The sequence below is a fragment of the Myotis daubentonii genome, chromosome 8 (genome assembly GCF_963259705.1).
Source record: "Myotis daubentonii chromosome 8, mMyoDau2.1, whole genome shotgun sequence".
NCBI lineage: Eukaryota > Metazoa > Chordata > Mammalia > Chiroptera > Vespertilionidae > Myotis > Myotis daubentonii.
In genome coordinates, this window is record NC_081847.1 from 31,632,363 (window position 1) to 31,657,578 (window position 25,216).

The 25,216-nt window shown below is 48.3% G+C and overlaps 1 protein-coding gene across 1 annotated transcript in view; it reads right to left on the bottom strand.

Annotated features, from left to right (window-relative positions):
- EBF4 (EBF family member 4) overlaps nt 1-25,216 on the bottom strand; it is a 56,495-nt gene that overhangs the window by 4,368 nt on the left and 26,911 nt on the right. Inside the window, 9 exon segments of the mRNA XM_059705731.1 lie at nt 1,719-1,907; nt 1,984-2,071; nt 2,073-2,162; nt 2,249-2,314; nt 2,439-2,527; nt 3,738-3,864; nt 3,968-4,101; nt 4,202-4,319; nt 5,112-5,193. Of these exon segments, the coding sequence (XP_059561714.1) occupies nt 1,719-1,907; nt 1,984-2,071; nt 2,073-2,162; nt 2,249-2,314; nt 2,439-2,527; nt 3,738-3,864; nt 3,968-4,101; nt 4,202-4,319; nt 5,112-5,193 (983 nt within the window).

Below are 25,216 nucleotides of genomic sequence, written 5' to 3' on the forward strand. Positions count from 1 at the left end.
GAGATGGGACTGGCACTGGGGCGAGGCCAGGGTGTCCCCAGCTGATGCTGGAAGGGGGGTATAAGCAGCTCTAGAATTCTCGATCCTCTGGCTGAATGGGGAGATCCCAGGTGGCCTGGCTTCTGCCCACTGGGTCAGTGAGTTCCTCCACTGCTGATGGCACTGTGTTATAGTGGAGGAGGGAGGTTGGTGCTCCAGACTCCAGCAGCTCCAAATCCGAGGGGCACCCAGAGAGAGGTTTGAGAGTGCTTTCCCAGAACTGAAGGGAAGTAAGAGCAGTGGAGCCTGGCCTGAGAAAATGGCCAGGAGAGACAGAGGCTTCCAGAGGGATATCGCCTGTGTGGATGCTGGAATATGGGGCTTAGGGTTCCAGAAGTTGAGCCTGGGAAGGGAGTAGAGTGCCAGACTCAAACCCACAGTCAGAAAGAGCAGTACCCAGGGTGCAGGCCACTGGCAAGGAAGGCTAGGCAGGTGGCCAGAGACTTTGATCCTCAGCAATAGCAAACATAAGATGGGGAGCAGGTGAGGAAACCACAGGAAAAGCCACGGCCAGCTTCTCCCACAGCCTTCCTCATTCCTCTGGCTCAGCAGCGTCCCCCTAGACTTGAGGTACAATCTCTCTTACAGCTGATAGGGAGGTGCTTTGCAGCACACAGTAGGTGCTGTATAAATGTGAGCTTAATAGCTAAGCTATAAGAAGCTGAAAACAGGCTGCTCTGGAACTTGGGTTAGAAAGAGGCACTTGAGGGCAGTGCAAATGGTAAAAGCCTAAATGTCCTATCGCCCATCCACCTACCTTTGAAATGCCCCACCCCAAGAAGCAGACAGAGAATTAGTGCCCAGTGGCACATTCTGATCTGAGAACAACCCTAGGCAGGGGGTGACAATGATCCCATTTTACAGCAAAGAAATTGACGTTCAAAGTAAATAACTTGCTGAATGTCAGACAGCTCCTGATTTAAACACTCAAACTTTGAATCCCGCTGTCTGGCCACACAGAATTCGCTCGCTCTGCGTGACCCCATCGCAGGGAGGCACGTCTCCCCGGCCTCTCAGACCAACGGTCCAGGGGAGTGTGGGGCCAGGTGGAAGCCCCCTTTTCTTGATCCCTGAGTTCCCTCAGGCTTCCGGCAGGGGGCGCCATGCTCCTCCCGAAGTTCTAGTTTAAGACCAAAAGGTGGCGGTCCGCCAGGTTCAGAGGGACGCTCCCTAGTTAAAAGCCCGTTTCAGGGGGACAGGAAGGCTAGAAGCGATGAAGTCAGCAAAGAGAGCTAACGGTGAAAGAACTGTCCCGGGATGTGAAGCAGAGGGGTGGAGTTGAGGGGCGGGAGCCCGAGGGGGGGGGGGGGGAGAGAGAGAGAGAGAGAGAGAGAGAGAGAGAGAGAGAGAGAGAGAGAGAGAAGAAGAAGAAGAAGAAGAAGAAGAAGAAGAAGAAGAAGAAGAAGAAGAAGAAGAAAAAAAAAGAAAAGAAAAGAAAAGAAAAGAAAAGAAAAGAAAAGAAAAGAAAAGAAAAGAAAAGAGAAAGATAGAGATCGCACGCCACGCCGAGGGCTGGCCTGGCTCCCAATGGCAAGGCCAGTGTCGATGCTCAAGGGACAGGTGCCGGAAGCCTCCCCCCCCCCCCCCCGCCCCGCGCCAAGGGCTGGGAGGCGCAGGGCTGAGCCCCACGCAGCTCCCGGGGGTCCCGGTCCCTCCCTCCGCGGGCAGGGGACACTCACTGGTGAAGGGCGAGGTGGCCGTGGAGCCATTGAGGAAGCTCGGGGAGCCGGGCACGCCGAGGCCAGCCACTCCCGGCGCCCCGTAGCCGCCGAGGCCGGCTCCTAGGCCGCCGCCGTAGCTGCTCTGCTGCGAGCCGGGGCTGGGCGCGAACCCGCGGGGGGACGCGCTGCTGCAGCTGCGCGCGTAGCCTGCGGGAGAGCGGCGGTCAGGGGTGCAGCGCCGCCGGGAAGGGGGCGTCCGCGCGCTGGGGACTGCGGGACGCACCCGGCTCCGGGCCCGGCGTGGCTTCCCCGACGGCGATGGCCAGCGGGCTGCTGAAGGCGTTGATGCCCACGACGGCGGGGTGGGGGGTGGCTGGGGGCCAGCGGCCCCAGGGGCGCGGGCGCTCGGGGGGCGCTGTACAGAGCCTCGGCCACGTCCGCCGCGCGCTTCAGGAGGAGCTCCTGCGAAGACAGGGGCAGGGCAGGCCGGGCAGCCGGGGCGCCCGGGCGCAGGCAGCGCGCGCGGGGCGGCGGCGGGGGCGCCCTACCTGGTTACTGCTGGGCACTCCGTACAGGGCCTCCGCCAAGTCGGCCGCCCGCTTCAACAGCACCTCCTGGGGGCAGGGGAGGAGACAGCGGGACCAAGGAGCAGTCCCCGGGGGCGACGGAGGGGCCTGGAGCCCCGACTCCCGCCTCGGCCACAGGACACCCTCACCCCCGCCCCGCCCCTCCGAGTACCTTGGGCAGCCTCTCGGGATCGCCGGGGTGTCTGGGAATGACTTTCTGTAGCCGCTGGAACCCGTAGTCAATGGTGGGTTCGTTCAGGGCTGGGGAGAGCGGCAGCGAGTGGAGGACGCCCCCTCCCAGAGCCCGGCGCAGCAGAGCCGCCACCCAGCCCCGCCCCAACCTCTCGGAAAATCCCGGGTCGGTGATCTTAGAGGTTTCTTGAGTTCCTCTCTTATTACAAAAAAGGAAACTGTATATACATATTAGCTTCTGCAGGACTGGAGGGAAAGGTTTTTTTTTTTTTTATCATCTGCATTTGGTCTTATCAGGAGTAAATCATTTGCCATAAAAAAGAAACCCCTCAACCATCTCCATTTATCACAGCTCAGGTGCACTCTCAGCAGCACCTCACCCCAACCTAACGCACCAGCGGAAGCCTTACCTTCCTTCACCTTCGGCGTCAGATTTAGCGAATTTCCTTTCCTTTACCCCAAAGTGTAGAACACTCACTCCGGGTCCTTGCACTTGCATGCCTTCTCCCTTCTCCCTGGATGCCTCAACCCCCTTCCCCCCCCCCCCCCCCCCACACACACACACTCTGCAGGAGGAATCCCCTGGCTGACATCCCCTCCACGTGCATCTCCAGCCCCCAGCCAGGCTGGCACTCCCTGTCAGTAAGTAGGGTCACTGCCCAGTGGGGGGAGCCCCACGAAGGGCTCCGTGAATATCTGTTGGATGGGGGTGGGGTGGGGGTGGAGAAGTGCGCGGCTTGGGCTTAGGTGGGAATTTCTGGCCAGTGGCCAAATAGAGCCGGGATGGAGGCTTCTACCCCGCATCTCCAGGGAGTGGCTTTCACTCGGGTCGTGTGTGTGTGTGTGTGTGTGTGTGTGTGTGTGTGTACACGCATGCAGAGTGAGGCTTGGAGGAACCAAGACAACCCAGGGAGGATTCAGAGAGCAGCGAGCCTATTGGGGGCACCTTAGAAATAAACATTCCCGTGGAGATGTTAGTCTACTCTAGACCCTGAGGAGAGGGGTGCTCTGGACACCCTGGCGAGAAGGCCCGAGGCAGAGAGAACGCGGAGGAGGGCTGGGACTCGGCGCCTGGGCGGGGATTCAGGAGCCAGAGGCCAGGGAGAGAGAGCAGCGAAAGGACAGAAAGCAGCGCGAGGTGCACAGGGAGGAAAGCAGCCGCCAGGGGGCGAGACCACAGGTAGATTTGACTAACCCCGAGGCCGGGGCTCCAGAGCCGTACCGAGGACCCGCTCCTTCCCGGAACCCTAGGCCTCCCCTCTCCCGCCCGACTCCTCACCTGTGTAGACAAAGCGGCCGGGGGCTCCCTTGCAAAACTGCTTGGACTTGTAGGACAGGGTCACCTCCACCACCCCGGGGATGTGCCGCGGGGGCGTCTGCACCCGAATGGCGTGGGGCGTGATGAGCTGCGAGCGGAGAGAGGAGGCCTGCGGGTGAAGACCCGGGAGAGAAAGGCCCAGCCCGGAGCCCGGAGGGAGTCTGACGGGGGCGGGGAGGGGGGTGGCCCACCTCACTCCACACGAGCACGTTCCCGAACACGACCTGCAAGCCGTCGAAGAAGTTGTCTCCGATGACAATGACCGTGGCGCCGCCCGTGGTCCAGCCCTCCCCCGGGCTGATGGCCTTTATGCAGGGGGTGGCAGCTGGGAGGCGGGAGAGGAGCCAGGTCAGGGGCTGGCCCCAGGGTGGGGACGCGAGGCTGGCCGGGCCTGCGGCCGCGGGGACTGAACCGGGGGTCCTGACCTTCGGAGGGGTCCAGGCGGCGCGCCCTGCGGCCATGCTTGGAGTTGTTGTGCACAAACATGTTGTCAGACACGGCCAGCACGTGTCCGTCCACGCTCACGGTCGTGGACACCACCACCTGCGGGGAGAGCCGAGGCCAGCCTGGCTGGAGCCCTGGGCACATGGGAGGCTCCCAGGAGGAAACTTGTGGGGCACCAGCACCTGGAGGCTGGCGGCTGGATGCTGGAATTCAGGGTCACGGACATGGGGAAAAGCTTCGGCCCCTCAGGGTTGTGGAAGGGAGCCAGCTGGGTCAGGTGACATTCCCAGAAGCCCACTCTCTGACTGCCCAGGGCAACTGACCCCCGGAGCTAGAAAAGTCAAGAGCTCTGGGGGGAAAGACTGTCTCCTCGGGTGGAGTGGCTCCGGTTTCTGCAGACACACAGTAGCCCAGGCTCTGTTCCTGGGGCTCCACGGCAGGAATGGGTCTTAGGCAAGTGAAGTGAGAGTTTTGATGAGGGGGTCAGCATCAGCTTGAGAGCCCACCAGCAGGAGCCCCCACCCTTGGGAGGAAATTGGGGCTGCCTTCTTCCCCCCTCCTTCCCTGGGACGGGTGTGCAGGTTGGGGATGTGCTAAGGGCAGCTGCTCGCTGCTTCACGCTATGCAAATTAGCTGGGTCGTTAATCATGTAAAAATGTCACAATTAGCATCTCCTTAAGTGGGGCTCTAATGAAGCCTCCCTTGGCAGCCAGCATAAGCTGAGATGGAGCCACCCCACCCCCAGCAGGCATCAGACCCTGAAGCACAGGGCTGGGCTGGGTTGGGCAGGGATCTGCCCTCGAGGCCTTTCCCAGGGTGGCAGGGGTACCCCTGACTCCCACTAACAGGAAAGGGCAGGCTTGCAGGCCTGAACGCTCTCCCCGGACCCACCTGGAAGCGACGCATGTCTCGGGGATTCCCTGCGTTCTTTAGGCAGTTCTGGTTGCATTTGAGGAAGAACTTGAGGAAGAACCTGAAACAGTATGGCGGTGGGCTCAAGGGTCTGGAGGTTCTGGAAACAGATGAAGATCCAACTGCTCCCTGCTATGCCCCCTCCCAGTAGAGTGACTGCATTCTGTCTGCTCACATGCAGACACACACCCAATATTCCTATCACAAGCGACACACACACAGGATGCCTGATATCCACGCAGTAGACCCATCCCAACAACTATTTCACACAGACTACCCCCCACAGCGTAGGAATCACACAGTGCCTATTTGTCCCACAAAGTGGATTCTTAAAGAATATGTCCATTATGTATACCATATATACCTATTTCTCATGATTATACCCACCACACAATGTATACATATGCAGCAGGTACTCACACTTACCTGTAAGCCTATCCCACTCCATGTATATGTCATAGTATATGCCAGTGATGGCGAACCTATGACATGCGTGCCAGAGGTGACACGCGAACTCATTTTTTTGGTTGATTTTTCTTTGTTAAATGGCATTTAAATATATAAAATAAATATCAAAAATATAAGCCTTTGTTTTACTATGGTTGGAAATATCAAAAAATTTCTATATGTGACACGGCACCAGAGTCAAGTTAGGGTTTTTCAAAATGCTGACACGCCGAGCTCAAAAGGTTCGCCATCACTGGTATATGCCCATCTCACATATACTGGTAGTGCATCCATATCACATAGCATGTGCCTCCCCAAAGTGTGCCCATCACCCACACAGTGTATACTTGTCATAAAAGTATATCCATTCTATACACTGTAGATGCCTTATATACTATTACTCACAAAACATAGCCATCACAAAGTGTATACTCACCACACTCAGGGTATATCCTTCATGTAAGCCTATTCAATATGTACTCCACACACAGTCTGTACTTATCACATACATATGGTACACTAATCACATGCAGAGTCTCTCCATTACTCACAGTGTATGACCATCCTACATAGTATATGTACAGAAAGAATATGACAGTACTAGTATGCATTAATATACCATTTTGTTATATACAATCACCCTAAATACAGCCATTGCAAGTACTGTATAGTCATCACATATAGTAAGCAGATCTCCCCAACAAATCCCCCTCACGCACAGCAGATCTCGCTCACACATAGACCCCTGTAGAACACTCTGAGGTGCAGACATGTCATGTGACCCCAAATAGTGCACACCCATCATGTATACACTCCATTCATCTCTACAAGATACCCTGCAGACAGACAGCTTTTATGTCCCCATAAGGTCGTCACCACAGTGTAGATGCCATATATAATCCAAAAGGTCCTCCCCAAGGTGCAGGCAACTCAAATGCTCCCAAACAGTACACCTGCACAGTGTAGACACTCCGTTTATATCACATTATATGCCATCGTAAGGACTCCTTACACCCCTATAAGATACTCCATGGTACAGACACTTCTTTGCCCACAGTAGTCACCGTGCATGCCCCACATTTATGGCAGTGTTGACACCCTAATCACACACAGTGTAGACCAGTTTATTTAAATTCCATGTTAATGTACTCAGTCCCTTACAAGGTGCTAAACTGAGGAGGACAAAATAGCGGGATAGGACATAGTCCTAAAGGGGATTAATGCTAACCCTGGGATGTCACCGATGATTCAACTTCAAAGATGACACCACTTCCCTTACATGCTCACATGTGCCATTGCGTGAAATCCACTCCCAACCTACAGTCTCCAGAGGAAGGGTCCCTGGATGGGGCTGGAGAGCTAGGCTCTGGCCCAGGCAGGCTCATTGTGTGGTCTGGAGTAAATCCCGCATCGCTGGCATCCACTTTCAGCCATAAACCAGGAGAGCAGTAATTGATGGCTGCTGAGGCGCCTTCCAGTTCTGCCTCTGGACATCCTTTCAGTGGTTCTCAACCTTCCTGATGCCGCGACCCTTTAATACAGTTCCTCATGTTGTGGGGACCCCCAACCATAAAATTATTTTCGTTGCTACTTCATAACTGTAATTTTGCTACTGTTATGAATCGTCATGTAAATATCTGATATGCAGGATGTATTTTCAGGGGTCGCGACCCACAGGTTGAGAACCGCTGCTTTAGTTCCTACCTCCCAATGCCTCAGGCTGCTGTTTCCTGCAGGGTCCTGGCTCCCCCTGGGGGAACTCCCGTCTTGGCCTCTTCTACAGCCCTTGCTCGCAGGTCTTCCCACCCTTTCCCTTTCCAGTACAGGTTGCTTTTGTCCTTTGGGTCCACACCAATTCCCACTTCCTGTCTGGCCTTTGGGGACCCCGCCTCCCTGAGAGCCCCAGGGCCCTTCTGGCACCTCCAGCTGTGCAGACCTGCCCCAGGACATCTCAGTTTGTGAGTCTGGTTGGCTTTACTTGCAGAGTGGCATTGAGTAAAAAGCAGCCACGCAAGGCCTGAGCCCTGCGTGGGGGTGATGAGAGTCAGTTCCCTTTTCCCTTTCCTCTGAGCCTGCCGCTCAGAACTGCACACAGTCGATGCCATCAATGGTGGAGCTGCTGAAATCTCACCCACTGCCAGCTGGTCGTCCATGGGCTGCTCCCACCCCGTCCGAGGCCCAGCCAATGCACACACTCCCCTGAGAGCCTGTTGCTGCAGCAGCAGCAGCGCATGCCGCGGCCCTGTCAGCCTCGGAACTGTTAAGAAAAGTTATCCATAACTTGCAAATAAGGCAGAAAGATGCCTGTGAGCCCTTTCAAACACATTCTGGAACAGTGGTTTTCAAGTGTGGCACCCACACCACCAGTAGCCACATCACCTGGGAACTTGCTAGAAATGCAGACTCTTGGGACTCACCTCAGACACATTGAATCAGAACCTCCTGGGGGTGGGGCCTAGCCATCTGTGTGTTCATAAGCCCTCAGGTGATTCTTTTTTTTCTTTTTAATATATTTTTATTGAATTCAGAGAGGAAGGGAGGAGAGAGAGAGAGATAGAAACATCATTGATGAAAGAGAATCATTGATCAGCTGCCTCCTGCACGCCCCCGACTAGGGACTGAGCCCACAACCCGGGCATGTGCCCTGCTCAGGAACTGAACCGTGACTTCCTGGTTCATAGGTTGACGCTCAACCACTGAGCAACACCAGCCGGGCAGCCCTCAGGTGATTCTGATGCTCCCTAAAGTTTGAGAAGCACTGCTCCAGAGCTGCACTACCCCGCACAGCAGCCACAAGCCCCGTGTGGCATTGAGCACTTCAAATGCAGTTTGTCTGAGCTGAGATGTGCTGTAAGTATGAAATACCTGTCATATTTCAGTCACTTAGAAAAAATGTAAAATACCTCATTAGTGTGTGTGTGTGTGTGTGTATTTTAAATACTCATTGAAGGATATTTTTTCCATTGATTTTTTTTGTTAGAGAGAATAGAGGGAAGGGAAGTGGGGTGGGAGAGAGAGAGAGAGAGAGAGGGAGAGACATCAATTGGTTACCTCACACACACACCCCAACTTGGGTTGGGGATCGAACCTGCAACCAGGGTACGTGTCCTTGACCAGGAATCAAACCCGAGACCCTTCAGTCCATGAGCTCACACTCTAGCCACTGAGCCAAACCAGCCAGGGCTCATTAGTAACTTACTTGGTATTGATTACATGTTGCAATGATAATAATTTTGGATATACTAGATTAAATTAAATATATTTTCATAATTAATATTACCACTTCTTTTAAAAAATGTGGCTACTAGAAAATGTAAAATTACATATGTGGCTTGCATTATATTTATATTGACTATGTTGCTATAGCGTATTATGTTAACAAAGCCATTTAAGAGTTAGCTGATTATCCAGGGGAAAGTAACTTTGACTCATATTTGCTATTGATGGGGCCCAGATGACATAAAGTTAGGTGCTAACCTACAGAAAACTACTAAGATGCAAATGATTTTTGTTGGGAGAAGTGAATATTTCTGTTTGGTAGAGAAATTAACCCTAAAGGTTACAATTTTATTTATTGCCCTATGGACTTTAACTAGCTTCATATCTAACTTGGCAATCTCATTCCAGTATTTTGCACATATCCCATTTCTTCTCCAGTTCTCCCTCCTCCCCTCCCCCCTTTCCTAACTATATACTCTCCTGGAAGGAAGAGAGCCTGGCAGGGTCTAGGTAAGTGAGGATGAGCCATCCTGCTCCGGAGCCAGGGACATCCTACAGGGACCTAAGACAGGAAGGGATGTGAATTGTGTTGAGGGGCTGTGAAGCTCTGATGACCCCTCAAGCCTGTATGATTCCAGGGGTGGGGGAGAATGAGGAGATGGGAGAAGAGGGGAGGGGGTTTCTGAAAAGCCCCACTACTCCCATGGGGCTGGGAGTCTGGGGAAGCTACCTTTACCTGGCTGGGCAGAGTCAAGCCCACAGCCCTGGCTGAGCTGAGTACCCCTAGGGAGGGTGAGCATTTTACTATGCCCCTGGGTCAGACAGAGCCTGTGCCCAGTGCTTTCCCTATTGTGGCCATGAGGCTCTTTGGGGGTGTGGTCCCACAGAAAGGGTGGTAAGAGAAAGGTCAAGTCCCAGGAGCTGCCATTGGAACTACTAGAAGAAAACACCATAATTACAAGCGTGAGTTACAAATAAGTTATAAAACTGCAAAAATAAATTTAAAAAATCATCCACCCAGGCCGGGGTGTCTCAGTGGTTGAGTGTCCACCTATGAACCAGGAAGTCACGGTTGATTCCTGGTCAGGGCACATGCCCAGGTTGCGGCCTCGGTCCCCAGTAGGGGGCATGCAGGAGGCAGCCGACCAATGATGTTACTCTCTCTCACACCCTCTCCCTTCCTCTCTGAAATAATAAAAAGAAAAAAAGGTCATCCAGGTCTAATTTACAAGGACAGTACTCAGCAAGAGCCCGGAAACTGCTGAGTTCTCACTTGCATTATCTTGTGTAATCCTCTCATAGTCCTGAGGTCTGCAATCATTCCTACTTGACAGATGAGAAAACAGAGGATAAGCTACAAAGTCACAGGGAGTGCCAAAGTTGGGGTATCAATTTGGGACTCCATGCACTGCTGACATTGATGAGAATCATGGAAACATCCCTCTAAGTGGGGTTCTCAGAGTCCAACCGAGCCCCAGCCAGGCTGTTCAGTGAGCCGTCCTTCAACAGAAGCAGGCCATGCGGGGACCAGGTTCGCCCTGGAATGGGGATCCCCCCCAGGTTACACATTCATCAGGGTTGCAAAGGAGACTCAGGTGTCCTTCCTCCTAGTTTTGGGCCTTCTCAGCCAGAGGAGATTTTTGCAATTAGAGAACAGTTGCCTAATATGAGCCCAAAGTTGACCGGCGTTGCAGTTCAGTGAAGGGTACACATGGTTCCATTATTCTGTTCTGTCTATATGCTCAACATCCTCCATAATGGGAAGCTTAATAAAAGACCAGATGAAGAGCTGTGGACAGTGGTCATCCAACTAATAAAGCCATTGAGAGTGGTAGTTATTCATCATGACTCTGCATGCAGTCCACTCACACTCCTACCTTACCACTTCCTGAACTTAGTTTAGCCTTCTTAATCATTTCTATAAGTGCTTTTCATTCACCCCTGTAAAAACAACTCAAGATGAAATTAAAATGAACCTTCCTTGTCAATGAAATATTCCCTATCAAAGCAGATGCTGGATTGACTCAAGTGCAAACATTTGACTTATACACAACTTCTCAGGTGTGACACCACTGCCTAAAGAAACTCCCTTAGCACAGAACTTTACTCAAAAGAAGCAAGACGTAAGGGAAATGTGGAGGTGACCGATGTGAGCCCACTGTTCAACTCTGGGTCCTTGGGGCTGGAGTGCAGAGTGGACGGAGCTGCTCTTTGGAAGGCAGCGTCCAGGTATCACATGGTGACTTGGTGCCTGCCTGGGTTCCCTCACCCCAGCCTCTGCGACTGTTAAGGAACCCACTACCTGTGAATTATCCTCAGCCAGAAGCAAGGTCCTCGCCCACCGCCCCCTCTCCCCCTGCCGCCCCGGCACCAGCAGCCCACAGACTGACATTACAAGGATGATAAACTCTTAGTGCTATTCACACTCCCAAACTCCCCAAAGGATCAGGCTGACACTGGACTCTAGCTGAGACCATCTTCTTCCTAAATCCCTTTTCCTGCCAGGTCCTGCTTCCCTCGCTTGTCTCTTCAGAGCGCTCTTCCAATATATCATTTTCTTTTTTGAATTTTTAAAAAATTGTTGGTCAATCCTCACTAGAGGATATTTTTTCCACTGATATTTAGAAAAAGTGGAAGGAAGGGAAAGGAGAGAGAGAGAGAGAGAGAGAGAGAGAGAGAGAGAGAGAGAGAGAAAAGAAACGTCGATGTGAGAGAGACTAGGGCCAGGTATCGAACCTGCAACCCAGGTACTTGCCCTTGACTGGGAATCGAACCTGTGACCCTTTGGTGCAGGTGCTGGCGCTCTAACCACTGAGCACACTGACCAGGGCTCCAATACACCACGTTCACAGGAATCCCCATCTCCAGCCCTGCTTCCAGGAATGTCATCCTAAGAAACCAGGCTGCAGAGCTTTTTACCAGTGTTTTGTTTTTCCCCTCCGCATATCCCTGTGAGATACTTAGAGCTGAAATTATGTTCCCACTTCCAAAGAGAAAGCTGCTAGTAACTGGGCCCCAGGGTCCTTGCAAATACAGGACTGTCAAGAGCAAGGAAATGAATGTCTAGATTATAAGTGCTGTCCAATCAAACCTCTCCCAAAATGATATCCACTGGCCACATATGGCTATTGAGCACTTGAAATGTGGCTAGTGTGATTGAGAAACTAAAATTTCCATTTTATTTTAATTAATTTAAATGTAAACAGTCACATGTAGCTCATGGCTGCCGTATCAGACAGTGCAACTCTAGAAGGAGGAAGCAATGTGAAGGGACACATGGGTTGGGGCAGGGTTTCCAAAGCACATGTCCTGCGTAGACCTTGGGGAAAAATGCAGATTGGGAGCAAAGGCTGGAATAAAACTCGTTATTTATTCCAAGACCAAAGATGGCACTGCATCCAGGGATGGGGAAAAGCAGAGTGGGGGGTGGGAGCAGGGGTAGGGAAATCCTCCACTAATTTTCACCTCAAATGGTTTCCCTTTGAGCTCATGAGCCTCAGGAAAAACAGAACATCTGGGGCAGGGTCTGTGCTCCCCACTGTTTTTCTTGTCTGCTGCCCCTGCCCCCAGCTCAAGGACAGAAGAGGATACAGATGGCGGGGCCATTCATTCCCTCATTCATTCAACACACCCATTCATAAAGAGGTATAAACACCTTCTAGGTGTCAGGTAGTGCAATCTAGAGATGAACACGATCTTAAGGAAAGTACAATACTTCAGGAAAGAGAGAAACTTAAAAGCACAGCTAGTAGGATAGAGTGGTGGGCATGACAGGATAACCTGCCAAGTGTAATCTGTAGCAGCCACTCGGCCTAGAGAAGTAGAAGGGGTCCTTGAGGTCACCTGTGACCTTCGGCATTTGGGGTCTTAGAGGACCAGAGACATCTTCCCTGGGAGAGAAGTAGGAGGAAGGGGCCCCACATGCAAAGGGAATAAAAGCCCTGCCATGGGGCAGGTGGGATGCATGGCATTTTCCCAGTGGTGCCTGATGAGACTGAGGAGGGCAGCTGTGGACCAGGGCCTGGGGGGCGTGGGGTATTGGCACCAAATCATGCGGTATTTGGACCCGGGGGGGGGGTGACAGGAAGTCAGCTGAGGATGCCTTATTGGCTGTGTCATTTGGAAAAGTCATTTTGCATCCAGGGAGAAGCAGGCACCAAAGGGCCCAGGCTAGAGAAGGGATGGTGGATGAGGAGGTTGGTACAAGGGGTCGTTCAGGCCCAGGTGGGAGTGACCCTTCCTGGTCTTGGCCTGGGGCAGCAGCCAAGGCCCAGTGTCCCCAGGGCCACAGCCACCTGCCAGGCCTGGACCTGGTCTCCCCACCAAGATCCTCACTGGGGCAGAGGTGGCTGCAGTGCAGATGGGCTGGGGGACTATAAATAGCCAGGGCGCATACATTAGCATGCCAATGCACCCGAACCCCATCCTCTATGCTAATGGCCCACCATGTGCCTGAACACCTTCTGTTCCCCTGCATGCATTTGCATGCACAATTAGCATAATCTTGTATAATTAATGAACAGCGTCAATTTTAGCTCCTAAGTAATTTGATTAACATGTTGATAGGGCACTTACTAGGCTCTCCAAACCTCAGGGCTGGGCATGGGGCCTGAGGAGAAGGGAAGAGGAGGGGGAGAGACTGCTAAGCGGCCCCCAGCTGCCCATGAGAGTGGTGGTGACTTCACTTTCCCTTAATGGGGCCTGAGGGGAAGGGGGAGAGGCTGCTAATGGGAGGCCTCTGGGCACCCCATGTGGAGTGGCAGGGACCTAAGCATGAAACACACTGTGTCCCTGTGGACACAGAGATACACATGCCCCTGGCATGTACCCCAGCCCAGGGAGTCTTCTGTGAATGCAGGATGGGGAGAACAGAAGAGGAGGGATGGAGAAAATGTAGGATGACTGGTGGGCTGGGGATGGATGGGCAGAGGGAAGCCACAGGGGAAGAGGTGTACTGTGGGTAATTGGGGACATAAGGTCCTGAGACTGAAGGGAAGAACTTGTATATTCCTCTGTCCTTGGGTGGGTGAGCCAGGCTCCAAAGGCAGGGATCTTGGCACCTTTTCTTTATGAATCATGAGAGAGGCAGAGGTGCGGGGCTGGCACCTTCTTTAATGCCCCAAGGGATAGAGAGAGAACATATAGAAGACTGAGTGTTGCTCCCTTCCTTTTCAGAAACAGATCCATTCCCAGCCCAGACATCCCAGGGCCTCAGACAGAGGCCCAACTCCTCTCTCCTGCTCATCTCTGTGAGTCAGAGTCAGGAAGTTCATCCCTGCCTCTAACTGACTTTCTTGTTGCTGTCTAGGCTCAGTTGCACTACCTTCTAAGATGGTCCATCGAGGTGAGAGCAGGTGGGGTAAGAAATGATACTGTGGCAGGCCCTGTATAGGACATTGTGTAAACACTTCTCACTTACCTTTACAGCATTCCTACCAGCTGAGGTTAAGAGTCAGCCCCATTTAATTTTTTTATTGATTTCAGAGAGGAAGGGAGAGGGAGAGAGAGATAGAAACATCAATGATGAGAGAGAATCATTGATCAGCTGCCTCCTGCACACCCCCCACCGGGGATGGAGCCCACAACCCAGGCATGTGCCCTTGACCAGAATCGAACCCAGGACTCTTTAGTCCGCAGGCCGACACTTTATCCACTGACCCAAACCAGCTAGGGCAAGTCAGCCCCATTTTACTAATGAGGAAACTGGAGCTGAGAAAGGTGAGACCTTGCTCAGAGTCATGGCCTCACATTCCAGGTTGACTTCAGTCCCCAACCCTGAATAGCCCTTAGCTTTATGGTGAGAATTTATCATTCAAATTGCAGACAGTCCACTTATTAGCTATCTCCCACTCCACCTATTATGGTCCCCAGGCCTCATCATGCCCATACTCACACTCTCCACCAACATCCTCTGGAGGCATCGTCCACAGCACCCTCCAGCCTCAGCATGGGAGCCACTCTGATCTCAAGCTTAGTTTCAGCTGCCCAGATACCTTAGCTTAAATCCCTGGATTAGGGGTGGCTTGGGGACCCTTGCTTTGTGATTGGCATCCTAGCCCACATGAACCCCAGGGCACATGGAGGAGCCTCTCATGAACCCTCTCTACTTCCTCCCTCAAATGCTCCCAGCTCTGAAAGGGGGTCAGGGGAAGAAGTGCAGTTCATTCTCTGGCAAGAGGGAAAATTTCAGTCCTGCTTCAGCACTGAACCAGCAGGAAGGTTCTGGAACCTCAAGGGGGAATTGACAGAATGGACCCTAGACAGAAGCCTGTACCTGCAGCAGTGTGGGAGAAAAGAGACCCTACAGGAAAGGGTGGAAGGAAACAGATGCTATCATGCGCTTGTTTTGTGGCTACAGAGGAAAACGGGAAATGTTCCATGGACTACTGGATTAGGAAGAGGGGCATATTCTTTCACAGCTTCTATACCCCTTCTCATTGAAGTGAATTTGTCAGTTTGTACTTGATCTAGTGATTGAGGTCTAAGTTTGCCACCAATAGGATAGATGAAAGCTTACATCAGCCAGGTGGCTCAGACATGACCTGTTTCAATAGTTATTGAGCAACACCCGCTGTGCATCAGGTACAACTACATGCAGAGCGTTCATAGTCCACAGCTCCTGTCCACCCCCAGGAGCCAGAGGAGGAGAGCTGTGGGCCCCTCATCGGATGAAATCTTCCTCACCTACTCCTGCACCAGGGTCATTCTGGCCAATCAAGCAACTATTTCATCTTAGAACTGTGATGTCTAATAAGATAGTCATTTTAATGTGGCTATTTAATTTGGGGTGGGTGGGAGGGGTGACATTTGTAATAGTTTCAACAATAAAGATAAATTTTAAAAATGTTTTTCCATTGGTCAAAATTAAATAAAGTTGAATATTCAGTTCCTCAGTTGCAGTAATTACATTTCAAGTGCCAAATAGGTATATGTAGCTATTGGCTACCATATTGGTCAGTGTAGAACATTTCCATCATCACAGAAAGTTCAATTGGACAGTGTTGTCTTAGAGCCTTACATTGTTTTTTATTTCCTCTTACCATTATGTAAAAGCTTACATAATTATGTTTTTAATTTATTGATTTGAGAGAGAGAGAAGAGGGGGAAGAGAGAGAGAAACATCGATTTGTTGTTCCACTTATTTATGGATTCATTGGTTGCCTCTTATATGTGCCCTGACTGGGGAATCTAACCTACAACCTTGGTGTATTGGGCTGACGCTCTAACTAACTGAGCTACCCAGCCAGGTCTTACACAATTATGTTTTATAGCAACAGCTCTGTAATCTTAGTAAGAACAGAGAGCTATACAGTGTTTTAACTTGTCCTATCCCATCCCCCTTTCCCCAGTTCTGTGGTAGCTTTGAAAACCAGCAGCCTTGAAACCTTGGTAGTTACGACAACCAACAGTCTAGTAGCCACTGGAAAGGACAAATTGGGTTTGGAACTTCTCAACAGTCTGTATTTCCGGACAATTGTTACTATTTGACCTACCTCTCGGCTCCCTAGCAGCCCCATTCTCAGTACTTGTTATTTGACCTGATTCAGAGCTTTCTCAGTGGGAAAAACCCTATCCTCAGGGTGTTTGTTGAAAACAACCTGTGGCAACTGTTCAACATTGCTGTTGCTTGAGGCACTGGTACTAGTTGGGGCAAACAGGAGTCTGGAAAAAGTGAGAATGAAATGTTTATAGGAGGCTCTGAAAAGTTCTTATATATTCCTGGAAATTTAAAAGGTCATGTGTATACTCTGGGAAGAGCAGGTGCCCAGAAAAGATCTCAGAAATCCCCCCTCTAGTCTCCCATCTCTAGCTGACCCTGAAACCTTGCACAAGCAAGAAGTGAAGGTAAAGGAAAGCTGCCCTAATACATACATACAACCTTTTGGCAAAAGGTGAAGACTTATTGGTCCATGGCAATTAAGGAAGTACCTGTCCAATTATGAGGAGACCACTAAGCTAAATGAACAGAAGAAACTTTAGTGGCCATGATAAGGAATACAGACTTTATAGAATTGGTCCAGGAAACTCACTAAACAAACAGCAACAGCAACAAACATTAGAAGAGGGGGTTTGATTTGCAGAAGTACCACATTATAGTATTAAACTATTCATGTTCAACAAATAATTATGAAACATGCAAAGTAACAAGAAACTATGACTCATACATGAGAAATAAAGCAGTTAGTGGGAACTGTCCTTGAGGAAGCCCACATGTTAGACTTACTAAACAAATACTTTAAACAGCTATTACAAATACTTTAAGAACTAAAGGAAACCATGTCTAAAGAATAAAAGAAAGTATGATAATAATATCTTACCAAATAGAGAACATCAATAAAGAGTTACAAATTATAAAAAAGAACCAAATTTAAATTCTGGAGTTGAAAAGGACAACTTAAAAATAATTTTTCTAGAGGAACTCAACAGCATATCTGAGTTGACAGAAGAAAAAGAAATCAGTGAACTTGAAGATAAGTCAATTGAGAGTACCCAGCTCTGGAGCAGAAAGAAAAAAGAATGACTAAAAATGAACAGAGCCTAAGATGTTGTGGGTCACCATTAAGAATACCAACATATACATAGTGGGACCCCCAGCAGGAAAGAAGGAAAGGAAATGGGCAGAAAGAAAGTTTGAAGAAATAATGGCCCAAAGCTTCCTAAATGTGATGAAAAACCTTATTCTGCACATCTAAGAAGCTTAATGAACTCCAAGAAACGTGAACTAAGAGATGCACACATAGAAGCATACTCAAATTGTTAAAAGACAAAGACATAGAAAGAATTTGGAAAGCAACAAGAGAGAGAAGCAGCTCACCATGGACAGCTGACTTCTCATTAAAAACCAGAAAGGTCAGAAGACAGTAAAATGACATATTGAAAGTGCTGAAAGAAAACAATTGTCAACCAAAAATTATAGTAAAACTATCCTTCAAACATGAAGTATAAATTAAAATTAAATAAACGTGAAGGATGATTTAAGAAGATAAACAAAAACTGAGGGAATTAATGACCAACAGATCTTTCTTATAAGAAATACTAAAAGGAATTCTTCAATCTGAAATGAAAGGACACAAGAGAGTAATTTGAATCCACACGAATAAAGAGTACTTGTAAAAGTAACCATACAGATAAACATAAAAGACATTACATATCTATTTTTGTTTATACTTATTTTGTTTTCCTACCTAATTTAAAAGACAACTAACTGCATGAGTGTGTGTGGGAGGGGGGCAGGGCAACTCTCTGTACATTCTGCTCACTTTTGTTATAAACCGAAAACTGCTCTAAAAAATGAAATATATCAAAGAAAACTGCACAAAGCAGTACTTATAAAACTGTGTTGATGGGCTTTTGATGTGTAAACCTACACTGTGATTGACAAGGATATAAAAAAGGAGAGGAGCCCTGGCCGGTTTTGGCTCAGTGGGTAGGGCATCTGCCTGTGCAATGAAGGGTCCTGGGTTTGATTCTCAATTAAGGGCACATACTTCTGTTGCACGTTTGATCCCGACCCTGGTCAGGACATGTGCAGGAGGCAACCAATCAATGTGTCTCTCTCACATTGATGTTTCTCTCTCTCTGTCTCTCCCACTCCCTTCCACACTCTCTAAAAATCAATGGGAAAATATCCTCAAGTGAGAATTAATAAAAAAAAAGGAGAGGAAAGAGAATGAATCTATATTGCAGCAGTGTTTCTGTGCATTATTATAGCTAATTTGATCATCTAAATTAGATTGTTTTAAATTAAAATATTAATTTATATTCCCAGGGAAACTACTAAGATAATTGCTCAAAATTAGATAACAACAACAGCAAAAAAAGGTATACTGGTAACTATGCATTTAACACAAAAAAGACAGTAATGGAGTAATAGAGAAAAAACAACAACAAAAAATAAGACAGAAAACACAAAGCAAAATTGCAGACATAAATCCTACTTTATCAGTACGTACATTAAATGTAAATGGATTAAACACTCCAATTAAAAGGCAAAGAATGGCCAAGTGGATTAAAAAACATAATCTTTGGTGTGGTGAACACACAATACAATATGCAGATGATGTTATAGAATTGCACAACTGAAACTTATATAACTTTATTAACCAATGTCACCCCAATAAATTCAATAAAAAAAGAAAAAAATAAACTTAGAAAATGCAAATTTAAAGTTTTACAGTCTGTTGAGTTGCATAGGTAGCTGAAGAGGTTAGAGCCCACATATCTTATTTATATATTAGATTTCCCTTGGATTTAGAACTTCTCCACTATTACTTTATTGTCACCCCAGGAATATCTTGTATTCTACATGCATGGTAATTTATAATGTTGCATTATAATTATTTTTCTATATGTCCATCTTCCTTAATAAACTGTGGGCTTACTGAAGTCAGAGTCTGTGTCTTGTTATTGTTTTATATTCCTCATAGCCTAGCAAATGCTTGGCATTTAGTGGGAACTCAATAAATTTTGATCATGAATGAAAAGTATGTGGTGCTACTTAAAATAAATACACTGAGTGGCCAGATTATTATGACCGGCCAGATTATTATGACCACCCCCTCAGTACAATGAAGTGAATTAGTTATGCAAATAATAATAATAAAACCTTGAGAGTATTTGCTTAGGAAGTTTTCAGTATTCAGTATTTTTGGAAGTGTCAATGAAGTACTGATGGGGTGGTCATAATAATCTGGCCACTCAGTGTATTCTGGATTGTGCCCTATCAGCAAGAATACTGGTGTTCTTAAAGAAATAGTGGGCTTGTTGATGCCAGGACAATGTTTGCTTTTAAATACCATTATTCTTGATGTATATTTTTAGACAGTTTTCCATGCAAAAACAGAGAGAAATTTGGACGCATAAGTAATAGTTATTTACTTTCAAGACATTAAATGCTAAAGACTAATTTATATAATTTTAATGAATAAATCTAGTGTAAATATAAACATTAAAATTGAAATGAAATAGTAATTGTTTGTATTTCATCTAGTATTTTATTTTATTTATTTTATTTTTTTCATCTAGTATTTTAAATATATTGAATATCCCACAATTGTGAATCAGAAGCATTTTGGAGAGTGCCATTGTCAGCATCATGTTACTTCAATTACTTCATGTTGTTTGAATGCACATACTTGTTGCAACACATTATTATTAAATGAATTATTTTCGTAAACAACGCCCCTAAAATAAAAATAAAAAAAACATAATCTAACTTTATGTTGTCTACGTGAGACATAATTTAGATTAAAAGATAGGAATAGGTTGATAATAAAAGGGTTGGAAAAGATATATCAATCAAACTCTAAGCAATTGAGAGCTGGACCAGTTCTATTAATATCACACAAAATGGCCCTTGCCGGTTTGGCTCAGTGGATAGAGCATCGGCCTGCAGAATGAAGAGTCCCAGGTTTGATTCTGGTCAAGGGCACATGCCTGGGTTGCAGGCTTGATCCCCAGTAGGGGGCATGCAGGAGGCAGCTGATCAATGATTCTCTCATCATTGATGTTTCTATCTCTCTCTCCCTCTGCCTTTCTCTCTGAAATCAACAAAAAATATATTTAAAAAATATCACACAAAATAGACTTTGAGACAAAACTGCTTTGAGACAAAGAATGACATTTTATAAAGATAAAAATGTCAGTCTACCAGAAAAAATAATAATTGTAAACATATGTGCACCTGACAATAGAGCTCCAAAATACATGAAGCAAAAAATTACAGAATTGGAGGAAAAAACAGATAATTCAACAATAATAGTTGGAGATCCAGTGCCCTACTTTTAATAATGAATACAACTACTAGCAAGAATATCAACAAGGAAATAAAAGATTTGGACCCCCCTACCTATAGCATCTCATACAATAAATGAGTTGTAGGTTCAATCCCCCGCCCCGTGAGGGAGGCAACTAATTGATCTCTCTCTCTCTTTCTCCCCCTTCCTCCCTTCCACTCTCTCTAAAAACCAATGGGGGAAAAATATCCTTGGGTGAGGATTAACAAGAAAAACAAAAAAGATGTACAAATGTCCCAAAAGTATCTGAAAGATGCTCAACATCACTTAATAAAGAAATGAAAAGAGAACCCACAATGAGAAATCATCTCACGCCCAATAGCATGGCTACAATGTATAAAGAGAAAATAACAAGTGTTGGAGAAATAAGAATCCTAGGGCACTGCTGGTGGGATTGTAAAATGGTGCAACTGCTATGGAAACCAGTATTGAGTTCCTCAAAAAATCTATTAAACATTATCATAAGATCCAGCAATACCACTTTTGGGTATATCTTCAAAAGAATTGATATCTCAAATATCAATATCTCAAATAGATATGTTCACACTCATATTCACAGCAGCATTATTCACAATAGCCAAGAGATGGAAACATCCAAATGCCCACTAATGGATGAATGTGGTATATACATAAAAGGGAATATTATTCAGCCTTAAACAGGAAGAAAGTCCTGTTACATGCTTCAGCAGGATCAACTGGAGAAATTATGCTAAATGAAATAAGCCAGTCACAAAAAGACAGTACTGTATCATTATACTTATATGAGGTACTTAAAATAGACACATTCATAGAAACAGAAAGGAGACTGATGGGTCCAGGACTGGGAGAGGGAAAAATGTGGAGTTGTAGTTTAATGGGTATAGTTTCAGTTTTGCAAGAAGAAAAAGTTTTGGAGATCTGTTGTACAACAAGGTGAATATACTTAACACTACTGAATTGTATATTTAAAATGGTAAAGATGGTAAATTTCATGTTATGTGTTTCTTTTTTTTTTAAATTGATTTCAGAGAGGGAGGGAGAGGGAGATAGAAACATCAGTAATGAGAGAGAATAATTGATCGGCTGCCTCCTGCACACCACACACTGGGGATTGAGCCTGAAACACAGGCATGTGCCTTGACTGGGAATCGAACTGTGACTTCCTGGTTCATTGATTGATGCTCAACCACCGAGCCACACCTGGCCGGGCTGTTATATCTTTCTTTACCACAGTTTTAACCCTTTGTGGTCCAATTTTATTTTTGGAATTTAAACAGTCTGGTCCGAATTAATTGACGGGACTGAATGTTGAACTGGTTTGCAGTGTCGACCTCAGCCTCGACGTTGGACCTGCTCCTAGCACCTGGTCTGTCGAGTCAGCCTCCACGTTGGACCGAAAAGGGTTAAAAATGACACAGGGAAGTAATTTTGAGGTGACCTAGACAATCTAATCATTAAGGTAATATGAAAAAAATAATCAAGGAGAGATGAAAAAATTATAAAGTATAAGAGTAATGGTGAAGGAGTGCTAGACCTACCAGTTACTAAAACATGTTATAAATCTTCAGAAAGCAGCATCATGTTTCCACATAAATAAATAGATGAAATAGTGAAATAGAATGGAAAGTCCAGGAATATACACAACTAGAGGCCCAGTGCACAAAATTTGTGCATGGGTAGGGTTCCTAGACCTGGCTGGCGATCAGGGCTGATCTGTGAGGTGACTGGTGGGATGATCAGGGGCTCCTGCTGGCACCCATCTTGGCCAGCCTGGCACCACCTGCTCACCAGCCCTGACCCCTGCCGCCACCACTGGTCCTCTCCCTCCATAGGAGGTGACTGGTGGGGCAATCAGGGGGTGGGTGAAATGGCTGGCACCTGCCTTGACTGGCCTGGGGCCTGCAGTCTGGGAGCAGCTCCTGCACTGAGCGTCTGCCCCCTGGTGGTCAGTGCATGTCATAGCTCTGCTTGTTCCAACCGTTTGGTTGATTTGCATATTAGGCTTTTATTACATAGGATTACATTTAAAATATAGCATGGATGATATTTATAACTGGTGGGGAAAGATGAAATATTCAATCCACCTCTATTTTTTTTTCTGGTAGCTGCCACTTGCCCCAAGAGAAATTATTGAATAATCCATTCACTAAAAATCTCTAAAGACAAAAAGAAGCTCTTATATAGAGCCAGAGAAGAGAGTTTACTCACAAAAAAATGACAACTATGTCATACTTTTCAACAGCAACAACGGAAATATTTTCAAAGCTCTAAGTAAGAAAATAACTATCAATCTAGAATTGTGTTCCCAGGAAAACGATTTTTCAAGAAAGAATGATATCAGGACATTTATAGTAAAACAAAAGTGAGAATGGTTTACCATCAGCAGACCTTTACTGAAGGAGGGATTTCTAACAGATGTACTTCCAAAAATAACCCCACAAAATGTTGTTTGAGATACAAGAAAAAGATGAGCAAAAATTGGATAAATATAAAAAAATCCTATATAATAAAAGCATAGTATACAAATTGCCCCCTCAACTGGGAGTTGCCCAGGAGTTCGACCAGGGGGTGGAGGCAGGCAGCTGGGGGAAGGGAGAGAGGCCCTGGCCAGCAGCTGGCAGCTGCTAGGGACCCTACGTGCACTGGGCCCCTAGTATCCTATCTAATAAAAGAGAAACATGGTAATTAGCGTACGACTGCTACCCTTCCCATTGGCTAATCAGGGTGATATGCAAATTAACTGCCAGCCAAGATGGCAGCCAGCAGCCAGGCAGCTTAAAGCGAACATGAGACTTGCTTGCTTCAGTGACGGAGGACTCCAACGTTCCTTGCCTGCCGCTGCCGGCCTCTGAGCTGCAATTCTAAGCAACTATGTTACAAATATAGAAGCTAAACAAAACCCCAGAAACCTGCTTTAGTCGCAGGGCTTCAGCCAGTAGGCTCGCAATATTGTTTCAAATACAGAAGGTAAACAAAGGCCAGAAACCTGCTTTCAGCAGCGGAGGCCTAAGAGCTGGAGCCAAGCCTCAAAGCTAAAGCTGGCCCAGAATTAAAAAAGAAAAAAAGAAAAAAAGGAGCGGTTGGGAGCTTCAGTCACCTGCCAGCCTGAAAACAGCCCTCAGCCCCTCACCCAGGCTGGCCAGGGACCCCAGTGGGGACCCCCACCCTGAAGGGTGTGTGACCAGCTGCAAACAGCCATCAGCCCCTTACCCAGGCTGGCCAGGCACCCCAGTGGGGACCCCCACCCTGATCCAGCACACCCTTCAGGGCAAACCAGCCGACCCCCACCTGTGCACCAGGCCTCCATCCTATATAGTAAAAGGGTAATATGCCTCCCAGCACCGGGATCGGCAGAGCCGAGAGGCCTCCTGGCACCAGGATCAGTGTGACAGGGGGCAGCGCCCAAACCCCCTTATCGCCCTGCGGCTCTGTGTGTGACAGGGGGCGGGGCCACAACCTCCCTATCGGCCCTGCTCTGTTCGTGACAGGAGAAGGCGCCCCAACCCCCTGATCAGCCCTGCTCTGTGTCTGATAGGGGGAGCTCCCCAACCCCATGATTGCCCTGCGGCTCTGTGTGTGACAGGGTGCGGCGCCCCAACCCCCTGATTGGCCCTGCTCTGTACGTGACAGGGGGTGGCGCCGCAACCTCCCCATCGACCCTGCCTTGAGTGTGACAGGGGGCGGTGCCCCAACCCCCCAATCGGCCCTACCCTGATCGTGACTGAGGGTGGCATCGCAACCTCCCAATCCGCCCTGCTCTGTGCATGACAGGGGGCAGCGCCCCAAATCCCCAATCGGCCCTGCTCTGAGCCCGACCAGGGGCTGCACCTAGGGATTGGGCCTGCCCTCTGCCAACTGGGAGCAGGCCTAAGCCAGCAGGTCATTATCTCCCGAGGGGTCCCAGACTGTGAGAGGGCACAGGCCGGGCTGAGGGACGCCCCCCGCCCCCCCCCCCCCCAGTGCACAAATTTTTGTGCACCGGGCCTCTAGTTTATATATAATAATAATAATCCTATCTAATAAAAGAGTAATATGCAAATTGATCATCACCCCAACACACAAGATGGCCACCCCCATGTGGTCAAAGATGGCTGCCACAAGATGGCCGGCAGGGGAGGGCAGTTGTGGGTGATCAGGCCAGCAGGGGAGGGAGGGCAGTTGGGGGCAACCAGGCTGGCAGGGGAGGACAGTTAGGGGTGACCAGACCTGCAGGGGAGGACAGAAAGGGGTGACCAGGCTGGCAAGGGAGGGCAGTTAGTGGTGACCTGCCAAGCAGGGGAGGGCAGTTAGGGGCAATTGGCTAGCAGGGGAGCAGTTAGGCGTCAGGCTGGCAGGGGAGTGGTTATGGGGTGATCAGGCTGGCAGGCAGAAGTGGTTAGGGGCAATCAGGCAGGCAGGCAGGAGAGCGGTTGGGAGCGGTTGGATTGTGAGAGGGATGTCCGACTGCCCATTTAAGCCCGATCCCGGTGGGGCCTAAACGGGCAGTCAGACATCCCTCGAGGGGTCCCAGATTGGAGAGGGTACAGGCTGGGCTGAGGGACACTCCACCTCAGTGCATGAATTTCATGCACCAGGCCTCTAGTCTATATAATAAAAGCCTAAGCGACCTTTACAGTAGAACAACCAGAACAACTGGCCGCTATG